The sequence below is a fragment of the Saccharomycopsis crataegensis genome (genome assembly GCF_037102585.1).
Source record: "Saccharomycopsis crataegensis DNA, jcf7180000000085, whole genome shotgun sequence".
NCBI classification, from domain to species: Eukaryota; Fungi; Ascomycota; class Saccharomycetes; order Ascoideales; family Saccharomycopsidaceae; genus Saccharomycopsis; species Saccharomycopsis crataegensis.
The window spans coordinates 234928-259907 of NW_027043830.1; the positions used below are offsets into that span (position 1 = coordinate 234928).

General features: G+C 35.7%; 11 protein-coding genes across 11 annotated transcripts; 3 read left to right on the plus strand and 8 right to left on the minus strand. All coding sequences in view use genetic code 12, as the record gives it.

Annotated features, from left to right (window-relative positions):
* Positions 1 to 525: 525 nt before the first annotated feature.
* DASC09_048350 (uncharacterized protein) lies at positions 526 to 1668 on the minus strand (the record flags this gene model as incomplete). Its single annotated transcript, XM_064998434.1, has 1 exon — positions 526 to 1668. One exon carries the CDS (start codon positions 1666 to 1668, stop codon positions 526 to 528), a length of 1143 nt encoding a protein of 380 aa, XP_064854506.1.
* A 250-nt stretch (positions 1669 to 1918) lies between these two features.
* On the minus strand, positions 1919 to 3297 carry SSP2 (Ssp2p; the record flags this gene model as incomplete). Its single annotated transcript, XM_064998435.1, has 3 exons — positions 1919 to 2002; positions 2065 to 2196; positions 2263 to 3297. 3 exons carry the CDS (start codon positions 3295 to 3297, stop codon positions 1919 to 1921), a joined length of 1251 nt encoding a protein of 416 aa, XP_064854507.1.
* Positions 3298 to 3697: 400 nt separating this feature from the next.
* Positions 3698 to 4942, minus strand: PRP46 (mRNA splicing protein PRP46; the record flags this gene model as incomplete). Its single annotated transcript, XM_064998436.1, has 1 exon — positions 3698 to 4942. One exon carries the CDS (start codon positions 4940 to 4942, stop codon positions 3698 to 3700), a length of 1245 nt encoding a protein of 414 aa, XP_064854508.1.
* A 307-nt stretch (positions 4943 to 5249) lies between these two features.
* On the plus strand, positions 5250 to 7388 carry KIP2 (Kip2p; the record flags this gene model as incomplete). The annotated part of the gene is made up of 1 exon (XM_064998437.1): positions 5250 to 7388. The coding sequence occupies one exon, from the start codon at positions 5250 to 5252 to the stop codon at positions 7386 to 7388; it is 2139 nt and encodes a 712-aa protein (XP_064854509.1).
* A 577-nt stretch (positions 7389 to 7965) lies between these two features.
* Positions 7966 to 10569, minus strand: KAP95 (karyopherin beta; the record flags this gene model as incomplete). The annotated part of the gene is made up of 1 exon (XM_064998438.1): positions 7966 to 10569. One exon carries the CDS (start codon positions 10567 to 10569, stop codon positions 7966 to 7968), a length of 2604 nt encoding a protein of 867 aa, XP_064854510.1.
* A 1704-nt stretch (positions 10570 to 12273) lies between these two features.
* On the minus strand, positions 12274 to 13029 carry DASC09_048400 (uncharacterized protein; the record flags this gene model as incomplete). Its single annotated transcript, XM_064998439.1, has 1 exon — positions 12274 to 13029. One exon carries the CDS (start codon positions 13027 to 13029, stop codon positions 12274 to 12276), a length of 756 nt encoding a protein of 251 aa, XP_064854511.1.
* Positions 13026 to 13409, minus strand: DASC09_048410 (uncharacterized protein; the record flags this gene model as incomplete). Its single annotated transcript, XM_064998440.1, has 1 exon — positions 13026 to 13409. One exon carries the CDS (start codon positions 13407 to 13409, stop codon positions 13026 to 13028), a length of 384 nt encoding a protein of 127 aa, XP_064854512.1.
* Positions 13410 to 14003: 594 nt separating this feature from the next.
* DASC09_048420 (DUF4246 domain-containing protein) lies at positions 14004 to 15650 on the minus strand (the record flags this gene model as incomplete). The annotated part of the gene is made up of 1 exon (XM_064998441.1): positions 14004 to 15650. The coding sequence occupies one exon, from the start codon at positions 15648 to 15650 to the stop codon at positions 14004 to 14006; it is 1647 nt and encodes a 548-aa protein (XP_064854513.1).
* Positions 15651 to 16526: 876 nt separating this feature from the next.
* On the minus strand, positions 16527 to 21275 carry VPS3 (CORVET complex subunit VPS3; the record flags this gene model as incomplete). The annotated part of the gene is made up of 1 exon (XM_064998442.1): positions 16527 to 21275. The coding sequence occupies one exon, from the start codon at positions 21273 to 21275 to the stop codon at positions 16527 to 16529; it is 4749 nt and encodes a 1582-aa protein (XP_064854514.1).
* A 239-nt stretch (positions 21276 to 21514) lies between these two features.
* On the plus strand, positions 21515 to 24007 carry ELP2 (Elongator subunit ELP2; the record flags this gene model as incomplete). The annotated part of the gene is made up of 1 exon (XM_064998443.1): positions 21515 to 24007. One exon carries the CDS (start codon positions 21515 to 21517, stop codon positions 24005 to 24007), a length of 2493 nt encoding a protein of 830 aa, XP_064854515.1.
* Positions 24008 to 24255: 248 nt separating this feature from the next.
* On the plus strand, positions 24256 to 24939 carry DASC09_048450 (uncharacterized protein; the record flags this gene model as incomplete). The annotated part of the gene is made up of 2 exons (XM_064998444.1): positions 24256 to 24276; positions 24484 to 24939. 2 exons carry the CDS (start codon positions 24256 to 24258, stop codon positions 24937 to 24939), a joined length of 477 nt encoding a protein of 158 aa, XP_064854516.1.
* Between the last annotated feature and the right edge of the window lie 41 nt (positions 24940 to 24980).

Below are 24980 nucleotides of genomic sequence, written 5' to 3' on the forward strand. Positions count from 1 at the left end.
TATTCCCTTATAAAAAAAAAATCAAGATATCATCGTTGTTTTCTCTCGCTTGTCTAATTTTTTTTTCTTTTGATTATTATTTCTTTTACTCTCAAATTTTCAATTCTGTGTTGAGTAATTCTCTTATTCTAAATAATAAATTCTCAGTCTTTGATAGATTACTTAATAATCTTCTTCACAATTTTTTTTTATTTTTTTTTGTTCATCAAATATTTTACACTTACATTTGGATTAAAAGAGTCGTTATGTTTATATACATATATTTATTCATTTTCTTTCATTTCCTTTCCATTTATTGGATTTTCCTATCTATTTATTTATTTTTTTTATTTTTATTTTTTCACAATATATCCTACTCAACCTGTTTATACCGTCTTTAAACTATCAGAGTAAATTTTTTCGTTGAATCCTTTCATTTCTCACAGGTATCAATCATTGTCAAATTGTTTAGTACCAGCAATGCAATTATTATTATACGATGCCACATCGCCCTTTGTCATTCACGACTAGATATAACGCATATCATTATATTTGAAACTTTGTATCTTTTGCAAATTGGTTCATTTTCGCAACCAATAAATCCTTATCTATTCCCTCTCCATAATCATGACCATCATTGAAGACATTAACATCCTGAATGATATCTCTACTAATCAATCCTCTCTTATTACCGCTGAAAAGCAACTCGATCGGGTTCAATTTACCAAACCCTTCAGGGTTATTGTCCATGATGAGATGATTGTCCACCAAGATTTCGTTTCTGTACTCGATCAACGATTTCAAAGTGGAGCTTCTCGTGATCCGTTTCCAAAAACTCAATCCAAAAAACTTGTGCAAGAACCCGAGTTCTTTTGTTGATAATTCGTACAAATTCCCCTTCTTGAAGAAATCCCCAATGACCTCCGAACCCAAAGACTTCCCCGCATCACCAATTGCCTTTTCCATCAGATGAATCTTCTTGATTTCTTGTCGCTTGATAAGGAATGGTAGAATACACGTTGTCGGAATCAAACTCGGCACTAGCAAGCACACCAACGGGGTGGTCTCCGCAAAGATCAAGAAGATCAACCCAAACAACGGCAATTTCATGAAATCCTTCTCGGTTCTTAAAATCAACTGATACTCGCTTCGGCTAATATTCGTCAACTGGTATTTTCCCTGGTCCGCTCCGTTCTTCTTCATTTCAATCTGCCTAATGTAGATCTCGTTCAACAAGTATTTTGTCAAATCTCTCCCATTGTTGATCTGCCCTTTGACAATCTTTGTCCTAATACCGTCTTCTCCAACTACTGAACTCTCCTTACTTGTATAATTTATCAAATCAATATGAAACTTTTCTCGTAAAAGTTGGTTCTTCAACTTTCTATTATGCCAGATATTTTTCAATCCCAACTTATAGAACAACACAATTTCTTTGGCATAGGTGAACCATTGTTTGGCAAACACAATAGGAGATTCTTTGTTGCCATTATCAGCAAGAACTTTCTGGAATATCACCCTCCTTGGTGACAATTTTGTTGGTAATGTAGTGATTGCATTATACTTCTCCTGGTTGTACAATTCTTGATGAGATACTGACGGTTGCTTTGGTGACACAGTTGAGTTCAACCTTGCAAACAGTGTAAGCCTCTTTGTGCATGATGCCTTTCTGGCCCCACAAATAAACATTATATTAATATTATTATTATTATTATTATTATTATATCAAATTATTAATATGAAATCAACGTGGTCTTTCTTCCCCAGATATTTATTCTCTGAAAAAATACGAAAATTTCGGTGCTTTTTTTGACACTTCCTACACCAGCCATGCGGTAATTTTCTTTGTATGAACATTAATATTTATTTCTATCCATAGATTTCCCAAAGAGTGTTAAAATATAAAAGAAGAAGAGAAGCTATATATACCGGTATTAATTTATAAAGCTATACAAGGCTTATCTGCAGGATCCTTTCCATACCAAATTGCCCAATCAGAATATTTGGCATGAAGTTTAGAGGTCTATATTGTACGTTAATATCCCGAAAGTGATCACAGAAAATTTCAGAGTTGGTTGATCTTACCGTTGTTTCTTTCTCCTTTTTGGCTAATATTGCTGACCTAATATCATAATAATGAATAGATACACAAAGCTTTCTGGAAATTGCTGGGGTAATTTCTACAATTTCACCATACTGGGAAAAATCCTTCTCAACCTAAATAAAGTCAGGTTAGTTCAAAAACTTTGCATTTCTCAAAAAGCCAGTCGAGCATTCACTCACTTCTTTTATATCGAAATCATCACAGTAAGGTCTGCTTATTCCGTAGTTTCTATAATATGCTGATCTTTGCTTTGATTTCTGGCACCTGTTGGTTAGTTTTTTAATAATCAAACAACGGCAAGCACCAATATTAACCTCAGACTCAATGAAAGAGGACAGCAATTCATTAATTTTAGGAATTTCATTGCAATATCTATATTTACAACTTCCAGTCCACCTAACTTTTATATTTTCACCACAAACAACAAAAAGTCCCGTTTTTGAAAAATTGAAAAAATCCTCAGCATCTTTGGCCTTGGTAAAACAAAGGTAAAGATTGTTTACAACAATATCTTTCCCTTCTTTAACAATCTCTGGAACGATCCTTTCTATAACCCCGCCTGCAATGAAACCCAATATTGAATTCACGTTAACATTTTTGGGAAATCCGGTTAGAATCATTTCTCTTCCAGGGTCCACTTGAATAGCCTTTTTCGCAAAATTGCCAGGAAACAAGGTTTCAAGGGTTTGAGAAATATTGACAATGTTTTTATTATCTTCTAATGGTTTCTTATCGCGGTTAGAAAGATTAATATTTCTAGAACCGATACTATTTTGTTCTTCAGCTAACATTCGTTGATCGATATTGGGAAGCTTCGGGAATGCTTTTGAAGCTTCTATCTTACTATCATCAATTCTCAAAGATTTGACTTCTCTACCAGATAGAAACTCATTGACAACAGCATCCTCCAAAGATTTACATTTAGGCAATGATCCTTGAGGTGCGATTTCAGTGCTCCAGCCACTAACTAAACTCCTAGTATAAGCCTTGGCTAACTTTCTGATCCCCAACTTCTCCGGCTTAGTCACTTTTACCACGTTGGTTTCTCTTGGAATCCAAAAATTATTAAGAGATGCTTTCCTGGAATGACCACTAGATGGCCTTGCTTTGGCTCCAATTGTACCCAAAGCTGAGTTCTTTTTATTTTCTTGAGTGCCACAATTCTGTGGTGCTGATTGATTTTCTCCCTCCAAGACCGTTATTTGAGTAAGCATACTCTATTTGACGTGTTTTGTATTTATTTTGTGATATAGGCTAGTTTATTTAAAAAAAAAATAGCGAAACTGTTGATACTAGATCCAAGGTTATTTTATATTATAGACCGGTTTTGTCTGTAGCAATAAGTCTATTCATATGAATAAAACCCACAAACCTTTTTTTTTTTTGTAAACGTTTCCTCCACTTTGTTTTTTGTTTTGTCTTGTTTTTTTTTTTATATAGTTACTGTGATTCCATTATTTATTTCACCTTAGGTTTTTTTAAAAAAAAAAATCCTGCTGCTGCTCCTGCTACACAAAAGCAATATGTGAGACTTTTTGATCACACAAAATCGAGAATGAAGAGAGAGCGAAAAAAAAAAAATAAGAGAGCCTCATCACATACTCTCAAAATATATCATGAGTCTTCTTTCCAAATCTTGATAGTTTTGTCCGCTTCTCCAGTTATCAATCTACTTCCACTTTTATCAAAAGTACTGACAAAAATCCCGCCCTCACTATCAATTGATCCTGGCATTTTTGTAGTCTCCGATTCCTGGAATTTCACCCCAGTTTTGTAATCATAAAAGTTCATTGATCCATTATCGGCTCCACTAAATAACACACCATCATGATTGACGCTCAAAGTGTTGATAATGGAATTATGCGGCGGTGTGAAGTCTTCAATATAATTGCCTTCTGGAAAAGCCCATTTTTTGATTTGATTTGGAGAAGCAGTCACAAATGAGTTCTCAAAGGAGTTTAATGATAGAGCTCTTACACTCTTTGAATGATTGGTTAGAACCTTCATCGTTTTACCAGCAACGATATCCCACAATCTGATTGTCCCATCTGATGAAGTGCTAATAATCTGAGGATCAACTGCTCTAGCCTTGACGTTCAAGACATTAGAATTGTGTCCAGTCATAACATGAATCGGTACTCTAGTTCTCATATCCCATAACCTAACTGATGAGTCTCTGCCCCCAGTAACGAGAACATCTAGCGTTGGATGAAGATCAATGGAATATACTGCAGATAAATGGCCATAATAGTCTCGTACAATGGCGTTTCTTTCCAAATCCCAGCATTTAATAGTTTTATCCTCGGAGCATGAAAACATGTATGGGTGTCTGTCCGATATAGAAATCCCTCTGACCGCCATAATATGACCCGTTAGTGTCAATTTCAATTTGGCAGAGGCAAGATCCCAGATTTTAATTGTACTATCCACTGATCCTGAAGCAAACCACTCATTATCCGGCTCAACACAAAGACTTCTTACCCAGCCAGTATGCCCTGCTATTACTCTCATTAATTTCCAGGAAGGATGATATTCTGGCTCATCTCGCTGCTGTGACTTATGGCGCTCAATAATTTTTTCAGACAAACTTTTGGCGGAAATTCCCAAAGTCTTCTTCTCTGCTTTTATTAATGAGAGTTCATTAGATATATTGTTTGTTTCTGAGGTATTTCCTTGTATTATTTGATTCAAATTTCTAGAAACAGAGGTTCCTTTGGTGATTGTTGAATTGATCTTGGAAAATTTGTACAACTCCGAGAAACTGTTCAATTCATCTAGAGATTTTTCATCATAGTGTTCAGACTCCTGTGCAAACAAGATCTTTCTCCTCTCTATCAACCTATCCACTAAGTCTTTCATGGTTAATTCAATATATGATATATATCCTGTAATAAACACACCATCGTCATCACCAACAATAACATGAACAAGAGGAAGAAGGAAAAAAAAAAAAGCGGTGATGCCTCTTTGATCATGTGATCATTATCACGTGATAAAAATACCCAAAGGTAAACAAACAACGGCTTTCCCTAATGGAAACATTTGCCCTGATAATAACATACTGTTATTGTCGTACCAACTACTTGCTATCACCAGTCAATAGTTTCCTCTGGGATAGTGTCAATTAGACAAATAACCAGAGAAACATATAATCAAGGAGATAACAATGTCGAATTTCACGGTTCCTAGGTTGTCGCCTAATAAGAGACAATCTTATCGTCCACCGTCAAGGCAAAATGGTTCATCCGCAATTAGCACTGGCGGGTCCCTTAGACGTCCAGCATCCACTATGTCTCTTAGGTCTACGTCTAGTGGCATTAGAAGGCCATCAACGCCAGTTTCCTCGCTTAGAAACACCAGTGGTAGCATGATATCTTCCAGAGCTTCCAGTCCAAATTCAAGCAGACCTTCGTCAAGTTTGAGCAGTAGATCCACAAGACCAGTGAGTTCCATGAGTGGATTGAGTCTGCGTTCTAGTACTTTTAATGAGAACATTTATAGCGGCACCATCATGGTTTCTGTGAGACCTAGGCCACTTCGTGAACAGGTGAAAACTTCGTGGATGATCGACAGTGATGAAAGTACAATCTATTCCCCTGAACTTGGTGATTTCACTTTTGATAGTGTATTTGGTAACGAGGTAAACAATCAGGACGTTTACAATACCTCAGTTGCCGATATTGTTAATAAGACTTTGGATGGGTTCAACGGTACGGTGTTTGCGTACGGTATCACCGGTTCCGGTAAAACCCATTCCATGCAAGGCAGTCCTTCTGATCCAGGTATTATTCCTTTGGCGGTAACCGAGATATTCAACTTCATCAATGAAAACAGCCATATCAAAAATTATTCTGTGAAAGTCTCGTATTTGGAAATATACAATGAGAAAATATTGGATCTTCTTCAGCCAGAAAATTCAAGCACCCCTCAAGCTTTTTCTTCCGCCTCCAACCCTTCTACAAATGATTTAAAGATCAGGGATGATCCAATGACTGGTGTGAAAGTTGTTGGGTTATCTGAGGAACCTGTCAACAGTGTTGATGAATTACTTTCAGTAATAGAACGGGGTCATATGTCCAGAAAGACGGGGGAAACAGAATTTAATAGCCGTTCATCAAGATCACATGCTATTGTGTTGATCAGAATTTGTAGTATTGACATACTAACTAAGGCTGAGACTGTGTCAACATTGAGTCTTTGCGATTTAGCTGGTTCTGAAAGAGCGGCTACCCAAACTGCCCGTCGAAAAGAAGGGGCTTACATTAATAAATCGTTATTGGCCTTAAGTACTGCGATTGCCAAATTGAGTGCCGCTTCAACTTCCAAAACAAATAGTAATGTTGGGCATATTCCATTCAGAGATTCGAAGTTAACGAGATTATTGCAACCGTCATTATCCGGTAATTCTGTGATTTCTATTCTTTGTACCGTACATCTAGGAGAACAAAGTTATTCCGAAACAGTTAGTACATTGAGGTTTGCTGCCAAGGCAAAGAATATCACTTTAAACGCCAGTAAACATGAGCTACTAGGAGGAAGTAATAGTGAGAAAGATCGAGTGATTGAAAAGTTGCAGAATGCTATTCAGAAACAGAAGGTCGAGATCGAGTTATTAAAGGCTTCCAATGGGTTGAATAGTTTATCAATTTCCAGTTTGGGCCCACTTTCGGAATCTTCTTCTTCTTCTTCTGACTCGTTGAGGCTTAGGGATGTTAACGCACAATTGGCTTCTGAAAACAGATTGTTGACGGAAAGAGTCGAGCACTTGTCGAGATTGATGGATGAGAAAAGAACGGAAAATGTAATCCTCAAAACCGACATCATGACCTCTCTAACATCCGTTGGTACGTTATTGAATAACCCAACAGTATTGCGAAACTTGGAGGAATTGTTCAGAGATCAAGCCACAGAAATTGAAGAATACAACAGTTATATCCTGCACCTTGAGAATGAATTGGGGAAATACGAATATAAGAAATACTTTGGTGAAAGCCAAAACCAGCCTGATTCATCACCTGCTGTGGTAGCGGTAGTTGTCAATGATGAAAATATAGAATGTCCACTTTCCCCAATCTCCGACCTGGACATGAATGGTGGATACAAGACCCATGGACTAGTGTCACCAAGCAAGGTTAGAAATAACGTATTGAAGAATGGTAATCAAAGGGAACTACAAAGTTTGATCGAAACTCAAAAGGAAGAAATCGATGACTTGAAAGAATCCATTAAGAATAAGGATAAGATCATCAAGGCTTTGCGAACGAGTAGTAGGTTTAAGAATTCCTTGAGTACCGATTTACAATAGATAACTCTGCTTGCTAACATCCCCTCGCAAGCGTCTGGATTATTATTTTTTTTTTATTCTATTAGAGAGGATAATTTTCAGCTAATCAGTATTATAGTTGCCATGATTTTTTGTTCATTTATTTATTTATTTTGTTATATATTGCTCCTAACGTGTTTCTGTAATAGTAATTAATTATATCGTATTTCTAGTAAGTTTATTCGTTTTCTTTCTTGGTATTCGCTACTGAATATTACGAATTACGAACCTTATATGTTATTTAAGCCAGCATTCAGGACTAATCAGGAAAAATAGAACAAATCACAAGATTGAAGCCAAATGACAAACAATAAAAGCCAGAAAAAAAAAAAAAAAAAAAAAAAAAAAAAAAAAAAAAAAAAAAAATTACAAAATCTTTATATGAAAAAATGGTGGGAACATGGATACACTATGAAGAGGAGGAGGGGAAAAAATTGATATGAAAAAGTAAAAGCGTTAAGGAGAGGAGAAGATTGCAAAAATAATAAAGTCAATAAAACTATGAAAAAAGGATGAACAAAGGAAAATGATATTAAATTTGGTGATGTAAATTGTATGATTACTTAATGAGTTTTCTGGCCCATTTAGCTGTAAATCTAGTATTGTCAGAGAAACTTGGATTTTTCTGCACATGCTTAACAAATTCCAAAATCCAATCTTGGGCTAAAAGAGGTTTGATGTCATCCCCGTACATTTGGGCCAAGTCACCAATCAAACCAACGGTAGAACCGCAAACTGAATCGGTACCAGCAAAGTTCACATCGGCTGGGATCGATGCCAAGAATTGGAAAATCGTTTGAACATGTGGATAGATAGCTTGTGGATTGTTATGGAAACCAGCAATAATACCAACGTAGGCATCCAATACTGATTCTTTGACATTGAAGATATAGTCAAAAGATTCGATGGACCCATCTTCTGGTTGCAAGTTTTGAGCAGCAGCCAAGATCTTCATAACAACTTCCAAATATGGGGCAAACAAGTCACCGATTGATGAAGCAATGTCACCGAAACACGAAATAATAATTGGTCTCAAATCCTTAGGAATGTCTGGGTTTGACAAGTTATTACCCAAAATATTCATAATATCATTACAATACGGAGCGAGGTCAGCTTGCAATGATCTAGCAATATCGGCAACCAAGCCAACAGCAGTTTTACAAGTTGTTGATTCTGTATTGACTAAAGCCTTTGACAAGAATGGCAAAAACACTGGCATGTACTTGTTGAAGTCAGAGTCAATAGAAGAAGCAATAGCACTGATAGCAATGAAAATGTCTTCTTCGATCACTGATTTAGAACCATGTTGTTCTTGTTGAGATGTCAATAACTTCAAAAAGATCTCCATTAGATTATCACTAACGGCAGAAACTTCTTTCTTGGCTCTTCTGATGACATTGGTCAACAAACTCAAAATGTTACTTTGTAATTCTTCCAAATTAACTTTATCTTCATTATTTTGAACTTGGCTTGCCATTGTTATTGTGTATTCCAAACGGCTCAAAACTTCCGTAGCAATATTGTTGACAAATGGCATACAGTCTCTTGGAGCAAACAAAACCAAGATGGATAAGGCTTCGTAAGCAGAAGTTCTAGCACTGGCTTCGTTTTCACCTCTGCTAGATAATTCAATCAATAATGGGACAAGAACTTCGTAATATTTAGATAAGGCGCATGTTTCTAATTCCTCAGAATCTGATGATATTTGTTCTATGAGGTTGATTAGAGTCCAGCAACAGTTTGTGGAAACCTTAGGGTGATCTTTCAAACCATCAACAATTGCGGTGATAACTTGATCCAAATATTGTTCTGACGCCACTGCATCAATAACCAAATCAGCAATTCTACCCAAACACCAAGCAACAGTTTCCTTGACTTGTAAATTATCATCTTTCATCAACCCTAAGATTGGGGTCAACGCTTCACCAATAAGGCTCTTCAATTTGTCATTATCAGGACCATCCAAAATGGAACCAAAGGCCATAATAGCGGCTTCCCTATCTCTCCAGTTTGTAGAGCCAATATTAGATTCCACAAAGTTCAAAGTTGGTTGAACAACGTAATTTCCAACATTTTGGGCAAATAATTGTAAACAAGCACCAGCAGCCATAGCAACACTCCAACTGTCATCTTCGGCATCTTCATTCTGTTTGGTCAACAAGGTCAACAAAGTTGGTAATACATCCTGAATAGCACCGACAGCAAAGTTATAAATAACTAAATCTTGAGCATCTGCTGCTAATAGCTGATCCCCATATTCTTGCTTTCTCAAACTTCTGTCAATTTCCTCTTCACAAACTGTCGACCAAAATTCTATAGCCATACACGATACTTTTTCATCTGGGCTTTGCATACCGCTGACTGTCAAAGAATAAAGCGCCTTTTCCATATATAAACTCATGTGGTTGTAATAAAGGCTCATGATTTTTGCCAAAGCACCATAAGCAGAAGCCTTCAAGTCACTATCATCAGATTGAGTAGCTTCACACACAACTTGCATAATATAGTTTCTTTCACCTTCTCTTTGGAAATTTTGTCTAATGAACTCCAATGAGTTGACAAGGGCATTGATAGCCGTCAATCTCACATCTATGGAAGGTTCGGAAGTTTGTGCACCTTGAACAATAGCCAAGAGAATACCGTTTGCTTGACTCACAATCCCTGGATTACTAGGATCAGCATTCTCACAAATATAACCAATGGTTAAAAGAGCGGCCTTCTTCACAGCCACTGGCTTGTCACTCTTAGTATTTTCCACAATTACAGTTATTAAATTGGACCATTCGGATCTTGGAAGATCAATGTCAGCAATGGCAGCCACCAATTGAGCGATAGATCTTCCAACTCTTTCATCAGAGCTCAAAAGTGTTTTGAGCGATGAGTCTCTAATTTGCTGTTTGATTTCTTCTTCCAAACCAATCCAGCGCTCGGCTTGTTCCTTCTTTCTCTTTGGATTTTTTGATGTCAATTGATTCTTGAGGGCAATGGCAGCCAACATACGAACTTCAACCTTTACGCTTTCATCTGCCAAAGTTTGGGTTAAAAGGCCAATGAACATAACAAAGTTCTCGACGGCAGCCGTTTCCAATTGAGCAGTGGCCTCTTCTCTTGTGTTTGCATCGAGCCCTAAAAGAGCATTTTCAAGAACTTGAGCGATATCCATAATTGCTTTTGATTTCTAAACTCGAAGGGTATAAATATTCAGCAATTAGCGATTGATGAGTAGTCAAATATCTTGAAGACAAAAAAAAATCTCAAAGTTTTCTTTCTTTTCGTTTCCTTTTTTTAGGGCAATAGAATAATGAGAATACAGATAACAGAAAAATTGGATTGAGAGTCTAATTGATCCTAATTCTATCACTGGAACTTTTTCTTTCCTCCCGAATTTATCCCTTTTGATTACTGGTTATCAAACAGAAGTCTAATTACACCATGGATGAATCGAATTTGGGAAAAAATTATTTTAACAAATCAGAAAAAAAAATCGATCTGGTGTCAAGGTGTTTGGTGGGGGGTTTTCTACCCCTCGCTCCTGTAGCATTTACAAATATTTCTCCATCAGCTATTTTTTTTGATTTAATATTAGTTGTTTTTATTTCTGGGTTTCTCTTATTTTATTATATATTATTGTATTTGTTCTAATACTCTCCCAGAAATAAGCTTGAATTTATTAAGGTTACAATTGTTTTCAGAAAATCAAAATGGTTTAGAACCACCAAAATTATAGAATTACAAGCCGTTTATTATTATCTAATTATAATTACTATTCCCAGGGAGAATATAGTATAAAGTTCTTCTTACTGAATGTTGAGCATTAAATTTGAGTTGGTACATGGTGCTATCTCCACAAGGAAATTGATGAAGCATAACGAACACGATATATCGCTATAGCTCAAAAAAAAAGTCAAGACAAAGTCATGAAGTAAAAATTTTAATAATAATAATAATAATAATAATAATAATAATAATAATAATAATAATAATAATAATAGTATTATTAGTACAGCACCACATTTACTAAAAAGAATGGGGTTTTTCAGAATAAAAAACATTGACACAAATATTCATGAATAGTACTGCAAAATGAATATAATAGAGGAGTAAATTACCCTCTTTATAATTAATAATTATTTTTGCCGACCGGCTCATAAGACTCACTTACATTTTATTTAGAGCCTCTGTGACTCATTAATATACAATTCACTGAGAATTCATCCATTCACTTTCGCGATGATATTCATCTTTCGATAAAAACTGGACTAAGCGTTGTATAAATGAAACAAAAAAAAGTTCCAAACATAATAGAAAGCAATATTATATTACTATATGTTATCCAAGTACACAAAATAGCGAAAATAGGCTTGGAGAAATCAAGAAATGAAATGTGATATACCATCACAGCGGGTCTATTAAAATTTATTAAGTCTGTTATAAATAATATTTCAACTTTTCGAAGTGGTTTCGTGGTCTAGTTGGTTATGGCATCTGCTTAACACGCAGAACGTCCCCAGTTCGATCCTGGGCGAAATCATTTTTTTTTGCAAAAGCGATAGCTAAGCAAAAAAAAGTGTGCTAGTGTTTTGACGTTTGAAATATTGTTGACTTACCTATATTTTTTGTCTTTATTATCTGTTGCTGCGTATTAACCGCTACATTTGTTATAAAAGGGGTTCAACATCCCGATTCATTATCTCTGAATATCATATAAGAGCTACGGATTTCTTGTAAGAATATATTACTATATTAAATGAAATTATTGAGTAACTATTCAAGGAAGGAAGAGACTACCACTTCAGGATTCTCAGTCTAGTTTTTCAAATTAACTTGCGGATCTTAGCACAAATTTATGTTTCATACTAAGATATTATTATAAAGGAAGAGAAGAATTAGCTAATGGAACTAAAGTCATTTTCATGCTTTTATTTTCCCAAATTTGGCTCTCCATATTATGACATATGGACTCAATTTGCAAAAAAACTTCATTTAATCGCTGTTTAGGTATTCTAAACCACTCACGGTGTGTCACTGGTTTGCTCACTATTATATCTCCACCATTCAGGTCATACACTTTGGATTTTTTCAAGGAGCAGTTATCACATTCCATTCCAAAAGCTCCAAATTTATCTCTCAACTGATTATGGATTTCTTTTTCTATCCTACTTAAATTATTTCGGCAATGGAAACTGTTATCACACTCGTTAAAACACTTAAAAGTGGTTTTATTAATCATACCATGACCTCTGATATTCGGAAGAAACCTGTTAGGATTAAAACTTAATTTATTCGTGCTGTAATAAGGATCCTCTATAGTGAGCTTGGAAAACAAAGCCCATAATGAGGAAGGAGAAGCTTTCTTAACAATGTCAGGACTGATTAGAGTTATATTTTTATTACATTGTCTCTGCCATTGTTGGATACGTTTTGCCACTGGTTGAACAGTTCGGCCAATTTTAACTAATATGAATTTTTTTGAATCAAACGACATTAATTCTGGCGAGGAAGATTCTTGACCGAGGGCCCTGATTTTCAAAAATTCATCACCTTTTGAGTCATGAACCAACAAATCCAGTAATGTGTACATGTAAATACTCCCCGCATTATTATTCTGATTTTTTTTCATCATGGCATTGCTGTCCTTGAGCAACTCTGCTCTTGTGCACTGGTGGTGAGGTGAGCCTTTGTCTGTGAATGCCACCCCCCAACTAATTTTTTCCTTGTCTCAATATTTTGAAATGGGATTGAGTTGGAAGGATTGTAAATGCTAGCAAAAGACGCAAAAGATTGTTGCATTAAGTCAAAGGCATTGGTCATATAGCCTATATTATTGAGCAATCTGGATTCCAAACGGTTAAATTTAATCTCGAATGTAACTTCCAATTTACTAAACATCAGTTCCAATGCATGTATAGTGTTATTGTCAACCGAAGCAGGCTGGGTTACAGCTTGCGTAGTTCTCGCCATGTCAGAAGTATTATTGGTGGCTTGATAATGCTCATAATTCATTTTGTAACATTTTCATTTAACAGATTGGGAGATAATCTGTAAACCAGAAGCAATATTGAAAAGCAATATTACCTGGTTTTATGTGATGTTGAAAAAAAAGTTGCTCACCTTTCTTTTACAAATGTTCATACAATTTATTCATTCACTCATAAGTGTTATTTTGTATTACAGAAAAAATTCATAATTTATGTTTTACAGATACGAAAATAAACAAGTAGTGAAATTGAAACCGTTAAGTTATAGTATATAATAATAATAGCGTGCTCAGAGGCACTAATATAAATTATGATAATAATATAATAAGAATAAGGCTTTCTGAACAAAATGATTGTCGATTGCTACCCAGAAATAATGAAAAACTAACCATAATAATAAAAATAATGATAAAGAATATTTTTAGTTAAGTAAAGTAACTGAAATATATTAAGAAACCGCTTTATACTAGCTCACAAGGGATATTGAATCCAATTATATATTTCATTCATGAATAATTGCTTACGTTTTTTTGTTTTTTTTTGAAATTTTAAGTATGCAGCTATATATATGCCGCATTATAATTACATAAAACAAGTTTAACAATATATTAGTAACATGCTAATGTTCACATAAACAAAACTCTCTGCTAAACAGTGAATCACCTTCAGTAAAAAAATTTGATCTTTCTTTCATCAACTTAGCTCTCATCTCCAATGCTAAATCGTACTCAAAATCAAGCTCCTTTGTGTAAGTCATCTCCTGATTTTTGGATTTGAACATTTTCAGAACAATCTCATCACTATTTTCACCCAACCATTCTTTCTGTTGCGGTAATACTGTATCACTAGCAAAATTTCTTTTGTTACCAGGATCAACTAGGAAAAAACACAATATCTTCCGGGTTCCTTTTTTACCCTTGTCTTTCAATTCAAATGGCTTGACATGATGTTGAAAAATATTAGGAAACACTAACAACATACCCTCCTCAACTTTTACCCCTCCTAAGTTATTAGAATGGATTTTTTCGTCCTCAATCCCAAATATTTCTTTGCAATAGACCTTGTCGTCCTGTTCATACAACGGATCCTCAAAATCTGCTCGAAATTCAAGCTCGGAATCGGTAATGTTTTCTGTATCGTAATAGTACAAAACCGTGGCAACAATATCTTCATTTAAAGCACCTTCAACATGCCATGAACCACCAGGGTACACCGGGTTCTCTGGCATCAATTCAATATTTGCCATTTTAACAATTACCTTGAGTTTCAGGTACTCGTTGGGTAAAGAAAAGTTGTTTGTGATAGGATCGGAGTTATAAGTTGGTGATAAGTCTTTAATTGAATTAGCAGCATTTTCATTAAAATACGTTTCATAATCTCCTTCATCTGAATCAAGGAGCGCTTCGTATTCCTCTTGAAATTTTTCGGTGTAAACCTCCAATTGGCCTGGAACTGGAATTCGAATATACTCTGGAGAGCAAAGTCGAGATAACACAAAATTTAAAGCTGGAATTGAAGCATTAAAAACATCTTCAATTGTTTTATACAAATCCTTGAAAGATTTTGGCTCGAGGTTATTGATATATGAAGTAATCTCATAACGCTTCTTATCATGAGATAATTCAAAAATAGTAGGCAACCATTGAAAGTTTTTAGATCCAAAAAATTGAAAGCCTTTATACTTGTGATCTGGGTCACCAACTATATCTTCGGAGTAATCTATCACTGAGATCTCTTTTGTATCCGGATCGATCGACTGTGACTTACCATAGACTAAGGGAAACAACGAAGGGTGAACCAAATCAATGACTTGGTTTTGTGAGCCTGGGTGATAATCGATCTTGTCACCAAAAGACTTTTCCAATTCTATTGATTGGGTTTTTAAATTAGCTTTAATCTTGCCATTCACCAAAGTTTCGCTTGAGCATATTCTATCATCCATACAGATCTTCAAATTTCCCTTGTACTCTTTTTCCAACTTTTCATACCAACTCAACTCTTTAATGGTATATTCAAACAAATCATCAAAATTCGCATGTTTAATAATAATTCCATCATTTTTAAACTGGGTCAAAAAATCTTTCTTCCAATTATTCACGATTTCTGAATCTTTATACTTGGTTTGCCAGTTTGGTTTTGTTCTAATGGTTTTGGACATATCAAAGATAATCCATTCATTAATACTCTTGGCATCACTTCCTTGCGGCAAGCCACACATATTTTGGAATGGCAAACGAAAGAACCTATTCACAGTAGCAGATTCCATGTTGTCCTTGTAACAGATTTAATAATGAAGATTTCCTTTTTTTTTTTGTTAAAATATTAATTGAGGACACTTAATCACCAATTTACAGTGTTTTCATTTTTTATTCGTACCGACCACCGGAAATGTTCATACCAGTAGCAAAAAATAATTCATACCGACCCCCGGTATTTTTCGCACCACCGCAGCGGGATTTATTCAGACCATCTATTAAAAATAGTTCATACTATTGAAACTGTGATATCATCAGCAAAAGCAAGATAATGTTGACTACTATATGCTTCAGGTATTAAATCTCCTTGGTAACTATGGCCTCTGGTATTCTGTTTGATAGATCGTAGTAAAGGTTCTACTGCTAATGCAAATAATGAAGGGGAAAACGGATTACCTTGGAGGGTACCATTTTTTAAATTGAATAATGGGCCAGTCATGTTGTTAATGTATAAGGATCCCGTTGTCTGCTTGAGGATGTTGATGATTAACTTGGTTAATTTTTTTCCAAAATTCAAATGGGACAATATTTGTTTACCCTTTGCTTACGTAATCAATCCAAAAGCTTTTGAGATAATGTGCGTAGAAGGGTTCGTTTTCAACAGCTCTTGTGGCGCAGTGGGTAGCGCATCGTGCTTATAATGTCATTAAAGACTTTATATCAAGGTCACAATCGTGTGAGGAACGCGATGGTCACGAGTTCGAACCTCGTCTGGAGCATTTTTTTGTGAAATAAATTTCTGCTTTTCACTTTATCGAATTTTTTTTCCTTTCTTTTTATTTTTTATTTTTCTTTTTTCTTCAGTCTCTTACATGGCACATTGAGCCAAAAATGGTAACAGTAACAACATATAATACATTAATGAGCAAATAGTAATGATTCATAAATTATTGGGTGCTTTTGAATTCTCTTAGTATTCTATTGTAAAAATTCAATTCGCTTCTTGCTAAGTTTTTCTTGGTTAATGACATGGTGTGCCTATCATTAACATCGATTAAGTTCTTCATTAATATAGTGTTTGACACAAACTTCATCGAGAACAACGCAGATTCCGGAATATTATCTAACAAAACATTAAAGTCGATAAATTGGCTATAATTGAGTAGAAAGTTCTCGATCAATTTTTGGTTCGTGACGTGGTCCTTGACGTAAATTTTGTATAGCTTTAATAACAATTCCTTCATTTTCTCATCGTCAATAACTTTTTCTTGATGTTGAAAGTTTTTGTTAAATAGGACTTTTCCATTGGTGCTAATGAATTTCTCAGCGGTCACGAAATCTCCGACGCTAGTTAAATGCTCAACAGTTTTGTCAACATGATTTAGGTATCCATCAATGTTGATTAAGTCAATGAGGAAGATATTTTGGAATTTTGAAAACTGGTCATATATTTTCTCAAGTGTTTTAGATCTTGATAGTTCGCGCTTGTGGAATTTTAGATCATCATTGGCCAATTCAATTATGGTTACCTTTTCTGCATCATCAATTGTTCGTAATACTCCAAGTAGCTTTGCATTAACATCGTAAAATCTCACCATAATATCTCGATCCATATTGCCATCTTGATTATTTTTACTCATTGTCTTGATTCTAATTTTGAAATAGCTATCGATAGAGACCTTTGGAAAATCTTTTAGTGATTTATAATTCTCTACCATATTCCCCATGAACCGTTTAAACATTTCACGGTTCTTTGATACAATATCAATCAAATAATCAACGTATTCGAAAACCAATTTTCCAAACAATGCAGTTCTTTTAGAACTAACAGAATCAAGTAAATATTCAAGATATGAAATTTTGAGATCGTTGACGGTCTTGCACTTGCTATTTTGGAAATTTTTTTCTACCATAGAATCAGTAATGTCATCATCAATGGTTTTTAAAATCTCAATCTCATCCAACTTATCAAGTAGTTTAGGGTCGAAAATATTAGTTATGACAGTGCTAAACTCACCTATGTTGATCAAAAACTTGAAATACTCAATGTATCCTAATGTCGATGGTTGATCGCCAAACAATATTTTATCATTAATTTTTCGAATTTGATATTTTCTAAAACTTTCGGTAGAGTTGATAGGAAAAGATGATTCATCGATTAATTCCCCATTCATTAATGCCATCCAAAGTTTGAAAAACTTATCAGGCTTTTTCAAAGATTCGTAAATTTTTAATATCACCGAGTATTTACCAGAATGTGTTAAGACTTGGATTGTCTCATCAAGGCATATCCTGATATTTCCGTTGATGAATGCTAACAAGTCTTTGTCACTTTTGGTTCTCATAGATTCGTCAATATAATATTTCAATAAAACTAGTTCAATTTCTTTAATATTTAGCATAACGAATGGCAGCAGGATATTTTCCAAATCCTTATCCTCTATATCACTTGTTTTAACCTGGAACTCCCAAAGTTTGAACGCTGGGTGTGAATTTTCAGTTTCATAAATCAAGTTTGGAGTACTGCTATATATGTTCTTTGGAGCAACATTTGTATCTGAGGATCCACTTTTTCCATTGCGGCGTATTATTCCTAAACTATCACCTCTTTTAGCAGTGTCTGATGAAAGCCCATCAACGTTATCATGCGATTCCAATTGTTGATCAAAGCTATTTGACCTTTTAGATGGCGATGGTTGTGGAGCCACACTATCATCGCCAGATTCATTGGATTTAGACGACAACCCTCTGTTCAACCCTATTAACTTATGAAAATTTTCCAACCAGTTCATCAAAACCCTCAAATAAAACTTCAAAAAGCTATCGCTAGTGCAATTTGCTAAAATGTGGTTTGCAAATGGAAGTAGACCTTTTCTAATATCAATGCTCTTGAAATTGAAATATTTAGCAAGCAAATCCACATTATTATCTTTCGCATTATTCATTAATGAATAGAAAAAATAAATTATTACTCTAGGGTTCGGGCGTAATTGCAAGTCACATAAGATCATCTTTTTCTCATCATTCCCATCAAAATCTTCCATGATACCAATATTATCAAGCTTTAATAACATTTGGGTATCTAAATCGTCGTATTGGTTTATCCAAAAACGGAATCCATAGTCCAATCTATTATTAAGAATAAACAGTAATCCCAAAGCCTCTTTTAAGAATGAGAAAGTAACCTTGTCTTCCTTAGATATATCAACAGTTGATGTATTCTCATTAACGTATTGCTTAACAAAGTCATCATACTCTTTCTGCAATTCATTAAAATTGTGCGACTCAACTATCGCTTGTAATCTGCTTAGAGTTGGCAATGTTTTGATCATTCTAATTTTCCCTGACTTTGGATTATATATTAAAATTGATGATTTAATCTTGCATAGCTCCTCGATTTCCTCAGTCAATAGGGGCTTGTTGGGCTCTTGAGTAATTAATGAAACACTTGAAATGACATTCAACAAAGGTTGATACTCTTCTTCAAATACTTTTGTCACCGTTGCTAATTTTACCTCGTCGGTAAATTCCATTTTTTGAACATCACATTGATCATTGATAGAATGTACAGAAACTTCATACTTATACCCATTATCGTTTTCCTGATTTTCAAGAACCGCAATGGTATAAGGGTAATTAACTGCTATGGTATCAGGATACGTTCTCCAAGGAATGGTACCTCTAGAAATATCCCCATTGTTATTCACAATCATTCCCATAGCAGGGTCGGCTTTAGAGCTACCACATGTTATCAAATACTCATGTTTCAGAATCGGAAATATAAAAGGTTCAATATCTTCATGAGGCACTTCACCAGTGGTTGACATTGGCAAGAGGGGGATTTTTTGAAAACTGTCTATATCGATCAAATCATAATTGGTTCTGGTGGCCACAAGAGAAAATTTAGATCTTCTCAAGCCTTTAATGGTATGGGGATAGCTGATGTCTTTCACTAATTTCAAACTGTCTTGGGTGACACTGATCACCCTTATCATTTTCTTTGTAAACAACACCACAGGAACTCCAACGCTTGGATCGATTTCCACTCCAAAAAAATTATCAACGTCAATAGTCATGTCGTTCACATCTTTGATTTTTCCAATATTCGCAGGGGATAACTCAGGTAAAGAAAACACATTTATCATTGATCCGTTAAGTATCAATGCTTTATTCACCTGAGGTAACAATAAGATATTTTTAATGGGTTTGATCTTGGTAAGGTGTACTCTTTGACGGCTTATTGGAAGATACCCTGATTCACAGTCCAATTTGTAATAGTGTAGGATTTCCCCATGTTTGGTACCAATGTATATATTTTCTTCAAAAGCAGCAACACAAGTGATAGCCGAATTCTCAGACTCGGGGATTTCTGGGTTGTTTAAGCTTATTCCACTAATCAAGTCGTCGATAGAGAATGGACCTGGAGATATTTTCACTTCTTCGAGTGGTTGTGGCTTTCCAATATCACAGTCCCCTTCAGCTTTCATGGTTTGTTCATCATCTAATTTCTTTGACAGCTCATTATCTCCACGACCTTGAATATCTGATGCATTATTGGTTTCATTATCATTAGTATTCGATAATTGCTGAGAATCATTCTTATCTTGAGTTTTATTTGACTTAAAAACGCTATTATTTTCCCTATCTTTTGAATCATTCGATATTTCCGATTCTTCGTTCTTTTTTAGATCAATAGATGGGGTTGGATTGGACATATGATCAATTGATTCTGGATCATTCTTTGATATTACTAGGTCTTGTTTTGTTTCTTTTCCTATTGATATCAGCGGGGTATTTTCAGAAACAGGATTCATTTTTGGTTTTTCTGGAGATTTTGGTCGCTGATGGTCATCGGCTGAGCTACCTTTAGGTAATTGACAGTCATTATCAGTAGGAGCTTTTTCGCTTGAACGATCTTCCACAATTATGTATTCCGCTTTCTCTTCGGAATTATTTGCTAGATCATTAACCTCGTTTGAATGGTATTCTGGAATTGGGCTTTCTGGTTTATCTTTGCAGTCACCTGGTTTCTCATCAATCTTGCCTGTATGGTCTTCTGTAATATAGGCCTCGAGACTATCTTCTTTGGAACCATCATCTTCAGTTGGGTGATATATATAAGCTTTTTCGCTTGAATGTCGCTCTGAAATATTGGTCTCGAGATTGTTTTCTTTATAATCGGTTGTTAGATCAGTAATCTTATTTACATGATCTATGGGAACTTGTTCGTTTGTATGCTCCTCTGAAATGGTGTCCTCTACGTTATCTTTATTTGGTATATCATTAATTTGACTTGAGCCAGTAGACACAGGCTCCTCATCTTCAATCTTTGAAATAACGAGATCTTCTGAAGCTTCCTTTATCAAAACGGTTTCCTGGATGTCCTTCTTTTTATCGTTATCGATGTTTTTATCATTCGGCCTACTAGTGCCTATGTCATCAGTATTGACACCACTTTCGAACACATAATTATTGGCGTTGGTGTCACTCGATTCGAGATTTTCCTCGCTTGGATTATTCACTATCTGATTTTCCGGGCGGTTCAATTCACCTGCCACCTTATCCTGGCTATTCTTATCTATTGAATCGACTTCCACAACCGTATTGTTATCATTTGCCATATCTTCCTGCTGCTGCTCGGTGTTCTGGGGTTTTTTCGGATGTTTTTTGTTTCCCTTCTTCTTCAGTTTCGCCATGATTTCAATTTATCTTTCTTTAATATATACTGTCATTTGGCCATTTCCGCCCATTCAATAACAACCTACCAACAAACTCCCAGTCAATGCCACTTTTATGTGTTGATTTATTGTGATTCCTGTTCAGGGGCCGCTTAACCAAACCAAAATTTTTGTTACAAAAATTTTTTTTTTTTTTTCAAACTCTTCTCTATATCTCGGATTAGTTATTTAGGATTATTCTTTTGATCGATATAAATATGGTAAACACTGAAGCGATATTTGCCGGTGCTAATCCGCATAGTGGTGTCAGTGATTTCAATTCCTACAAGAAACAAATTGCCTTTGGTGCGGGGCATAACGTTGCGATTTGGAATCCATTAGCTGAGAATTCTTCCATCAATCCAAAAGGGATAGAATACACATTGAAGGGACACACCGACGATATTTTAAATGTTAAATACTGTTCCAAAGAAGCAGAGATCTTGGTCACCAGCTCGGCTGATAAGACCATTAAGGTGTGGAAACTGTTGAATGGCGGGAAATATAAATTGATCCAAAGCATTGATGAGGCGCACGATGGATCTATCTATTGTCTTAGCGTGACTACCAAAAATGAGAAAACTGTGATGGTCAGTGGTTGCTCATCTGGGAAGATAACTATCTGGGAATTAGTTGATACGGAAGAAGCAACTAAATTTGTACAGGCTCACCAATTTACTATCAGTCCAAGCTTCTATTCCTTGTCATTAAGCATTTATGAATTGACCAAAGGGAAATATATTTTGTTGATCGGGGGTACCAAACCACAATTGTACGTTTATACTTTTGAACTTCTAGCTGATCAAAAACTTGGAAGTTTTAGCCAAAGTGCTGTATTATCAGGTCATGAAAATTGGATCAAATCGATTGTCATAAATGAAACCGGTGACAACGAATATCTCATTGCTAGTGGATCTTTAGATAGATATATTAGACTATGGAAATTGTCTACAGGGGTTACTGTCACCAAAGAGCCAGAAGAGAATAGCAAGAAATTGTCATTACTTAGTAACAAGAAGTACAATTTCTCTATTGGCGAAGGTTTCCAGTGTTCTATAAATTTCGAAGCGTTGATTCTTGGACATGATGATTGGATTTCTTGTCTTAATTGGTATCCAAAAACCAAGGATGAAAAATTGCGTTTATTATCTACATCAGCGGATACTTCTACCATGATCTGGGAGCCAGATGCCATTTCTGGGGTCTGGGTGAGTACTTCCAGATTAGGTGAATTGAGTATTAAAGGTGCTAGTACCGCTACTGGTGCTTCAGGCGGGTTCTGGTCTTCTATTTGGTACGTTGATGAAGAACTGAACAAAGAATACATTTTTACACATGGTAGAACCGGTTCTTGGAGAGTCTGGTCGAAAGATTGTGATGCCATCACAGAATGGAAATCTGAATTAGGTATCACTGGTCCAGCCAAAGAGGTTACAGATGTTCAATGGTCGGCAAACCAAGATTTCTTGCTTTCTACTTCGTTGGACCAAACCACGAGATTATACGCCCAATGGATGTTAAACGCTGACGGAACTGTGAGAGATGAGCACGACCAATCTTGGAGGGAATTTGCCAGACCTCAGATCCACGGGTACGATATGATTTGCATTGGAGTTTTGAATGATAATTTACGGTTTGTTTCTGGAGGTGATGAAAAAGTAATGAGAAGTTTTAGTGAACCAAAGAGTATCATGAAGTTATTGAAAAAGTTTTGTGGGGTTAATTCTAATCTTGATGAGAGCAGTTTACCAGAAGCCGCATCATTGCCTACTTTGGGGTTGTCGAATAAGGCAGAAGCTGCTGATGCGAACGCCAAAGGTGAAGAAGGAGAAGGAGAAGAAGGAGAAGAAGAAGACGAAGATAAAAACATTTCTTACGAAGTGATGTCGAATTTGGTTGAGCCACCTTTGGAAGATCATTTACAACGTCATACATTATGGCCGGAAATTGAGAAATTGTATGGACATGGGTACGAATTGACCACACTTGACGTTTCTCATGATGGGAAATACATTGTTTCCTGTTGTAAATCCAACAACGTTCGTCATGCGATTTTGAGATTGTTTGACACAAAGAACTGGTTAGAGATTAGAGATAAAGATAGACCAGCTTTGGAATTCCATGAGTTGACCGTGAACAGAGTGAGATTTTCGAAAGATGATAAATTCATTTTGTCTGTTAGTAGAGATAGAAAAGTTGGTATTTGGAAGAAAGTTGATGAAGGAGCAAGATATGAACTATGGAAACCAATGGAAAAGGCACATACAAGAATTATTTGGGATGGGGATTGGGCCCCGACTCCTGCTGTTGGACAGAAACCATTGTTTGTCACTGGTTCAAGAGACAAGTCGATCAAGATATGGGAAATCGATGAGCAAGGTAACACAGTTACTTCTGTTCATCAAGTGAAGTTTTCTGAGCCGGTTACTGCCGTCAGTGTTTACGGGTCGTATTTCATTAAAGACCATATTTTGATTGCTGCTGGTCTTGAAGGAGGTGCTTTAGCCATCTACATGTTCAATACGGTGACACGCCAAGGTTCTATAATTGAGGTTGTGAGTTCTGAAGACACTCCAAGTGGCAGAATCAATAGACTAAGCTGGAGATTGGAAAAAGAAGGTGATAAAGCCGGAAAGTATTATTTGGCAGTGGCCAGTGCTGACAGATCAACCCGTATCTATTCGATTGATAGACAGAAGGTAGTTGGATAGAGGCTGATTACGAATAATGAATGTATTATAAGTTTGATTCGACTATTTCAATGTAAGATAGGATAGGATGGATGGCTGTTTTGAGAAAGTGATTTTTTTTTTTTTTTTTTTTTCCATCCGCCATTTTTTTCAGCTTCATTTTTTTTTTTTCCTGCGATGAGTTCGAAAATTTTTTTTTTTTTTTTTTTAAAATCATTTAATCTTTCAGTGCAAAAGTCCGTAAATACTTGATAACATATTATATAGCAATGGTTAGCTTTTCTTGTGAGGTATGTTTGTCAATGAAAAGAGTGAAGAAAAAACACAAACAAACAATAAATAATAGAGAAGAACCAAAGGTGTGGATGTGGATATTTACTTTTAGGTCGAAGCATCCTCATCAGTGGGGACAGACTTGACGTGCACCCATGGTCCTCAATGATCTAGACTTTGTGTTTGCAGACTATGTTTTACTAACCGAGACCTTTCCTGTTTAGGTTTGCAATGACACTATAGTTAAGAAGAAGCTCGATCAACACAAGTCAAGATGTCGTGGGGCCTACTTCACCTGTATTGATTGTTCGACCACTTTTGAAGGAAACGACCATAAGAGCCATACCTCGTGTATTACCGAGGATGAGAAGTATCAGAAGGCATTATACAAAGGAAAAAAATCCAATCGTAACAATAACAACAACAACAACAACAACAACAACAATGATAAAAACACTGCCCCAGTCCAGACCACCTCTGCCCCAAAGAAAGACAGTCAACCAAAGAAAGAAAGTAAACCGGTCAAGAAAAGCCAAGGGATCAGCAAATACGTTAAGGAGGACGGGGAATCCCTCTATAAGGTGCTTAAAAGTATGGAAAAGAACGATAAAAAGATCCTTCTCAAGCAGCTCAAAGTTACCAAGAGAGAGGATGGGGCGTACACCATTTTATGTGATTGATGGCCTACATGCGCACAATCCATGGTATTGGCTGAGGCACA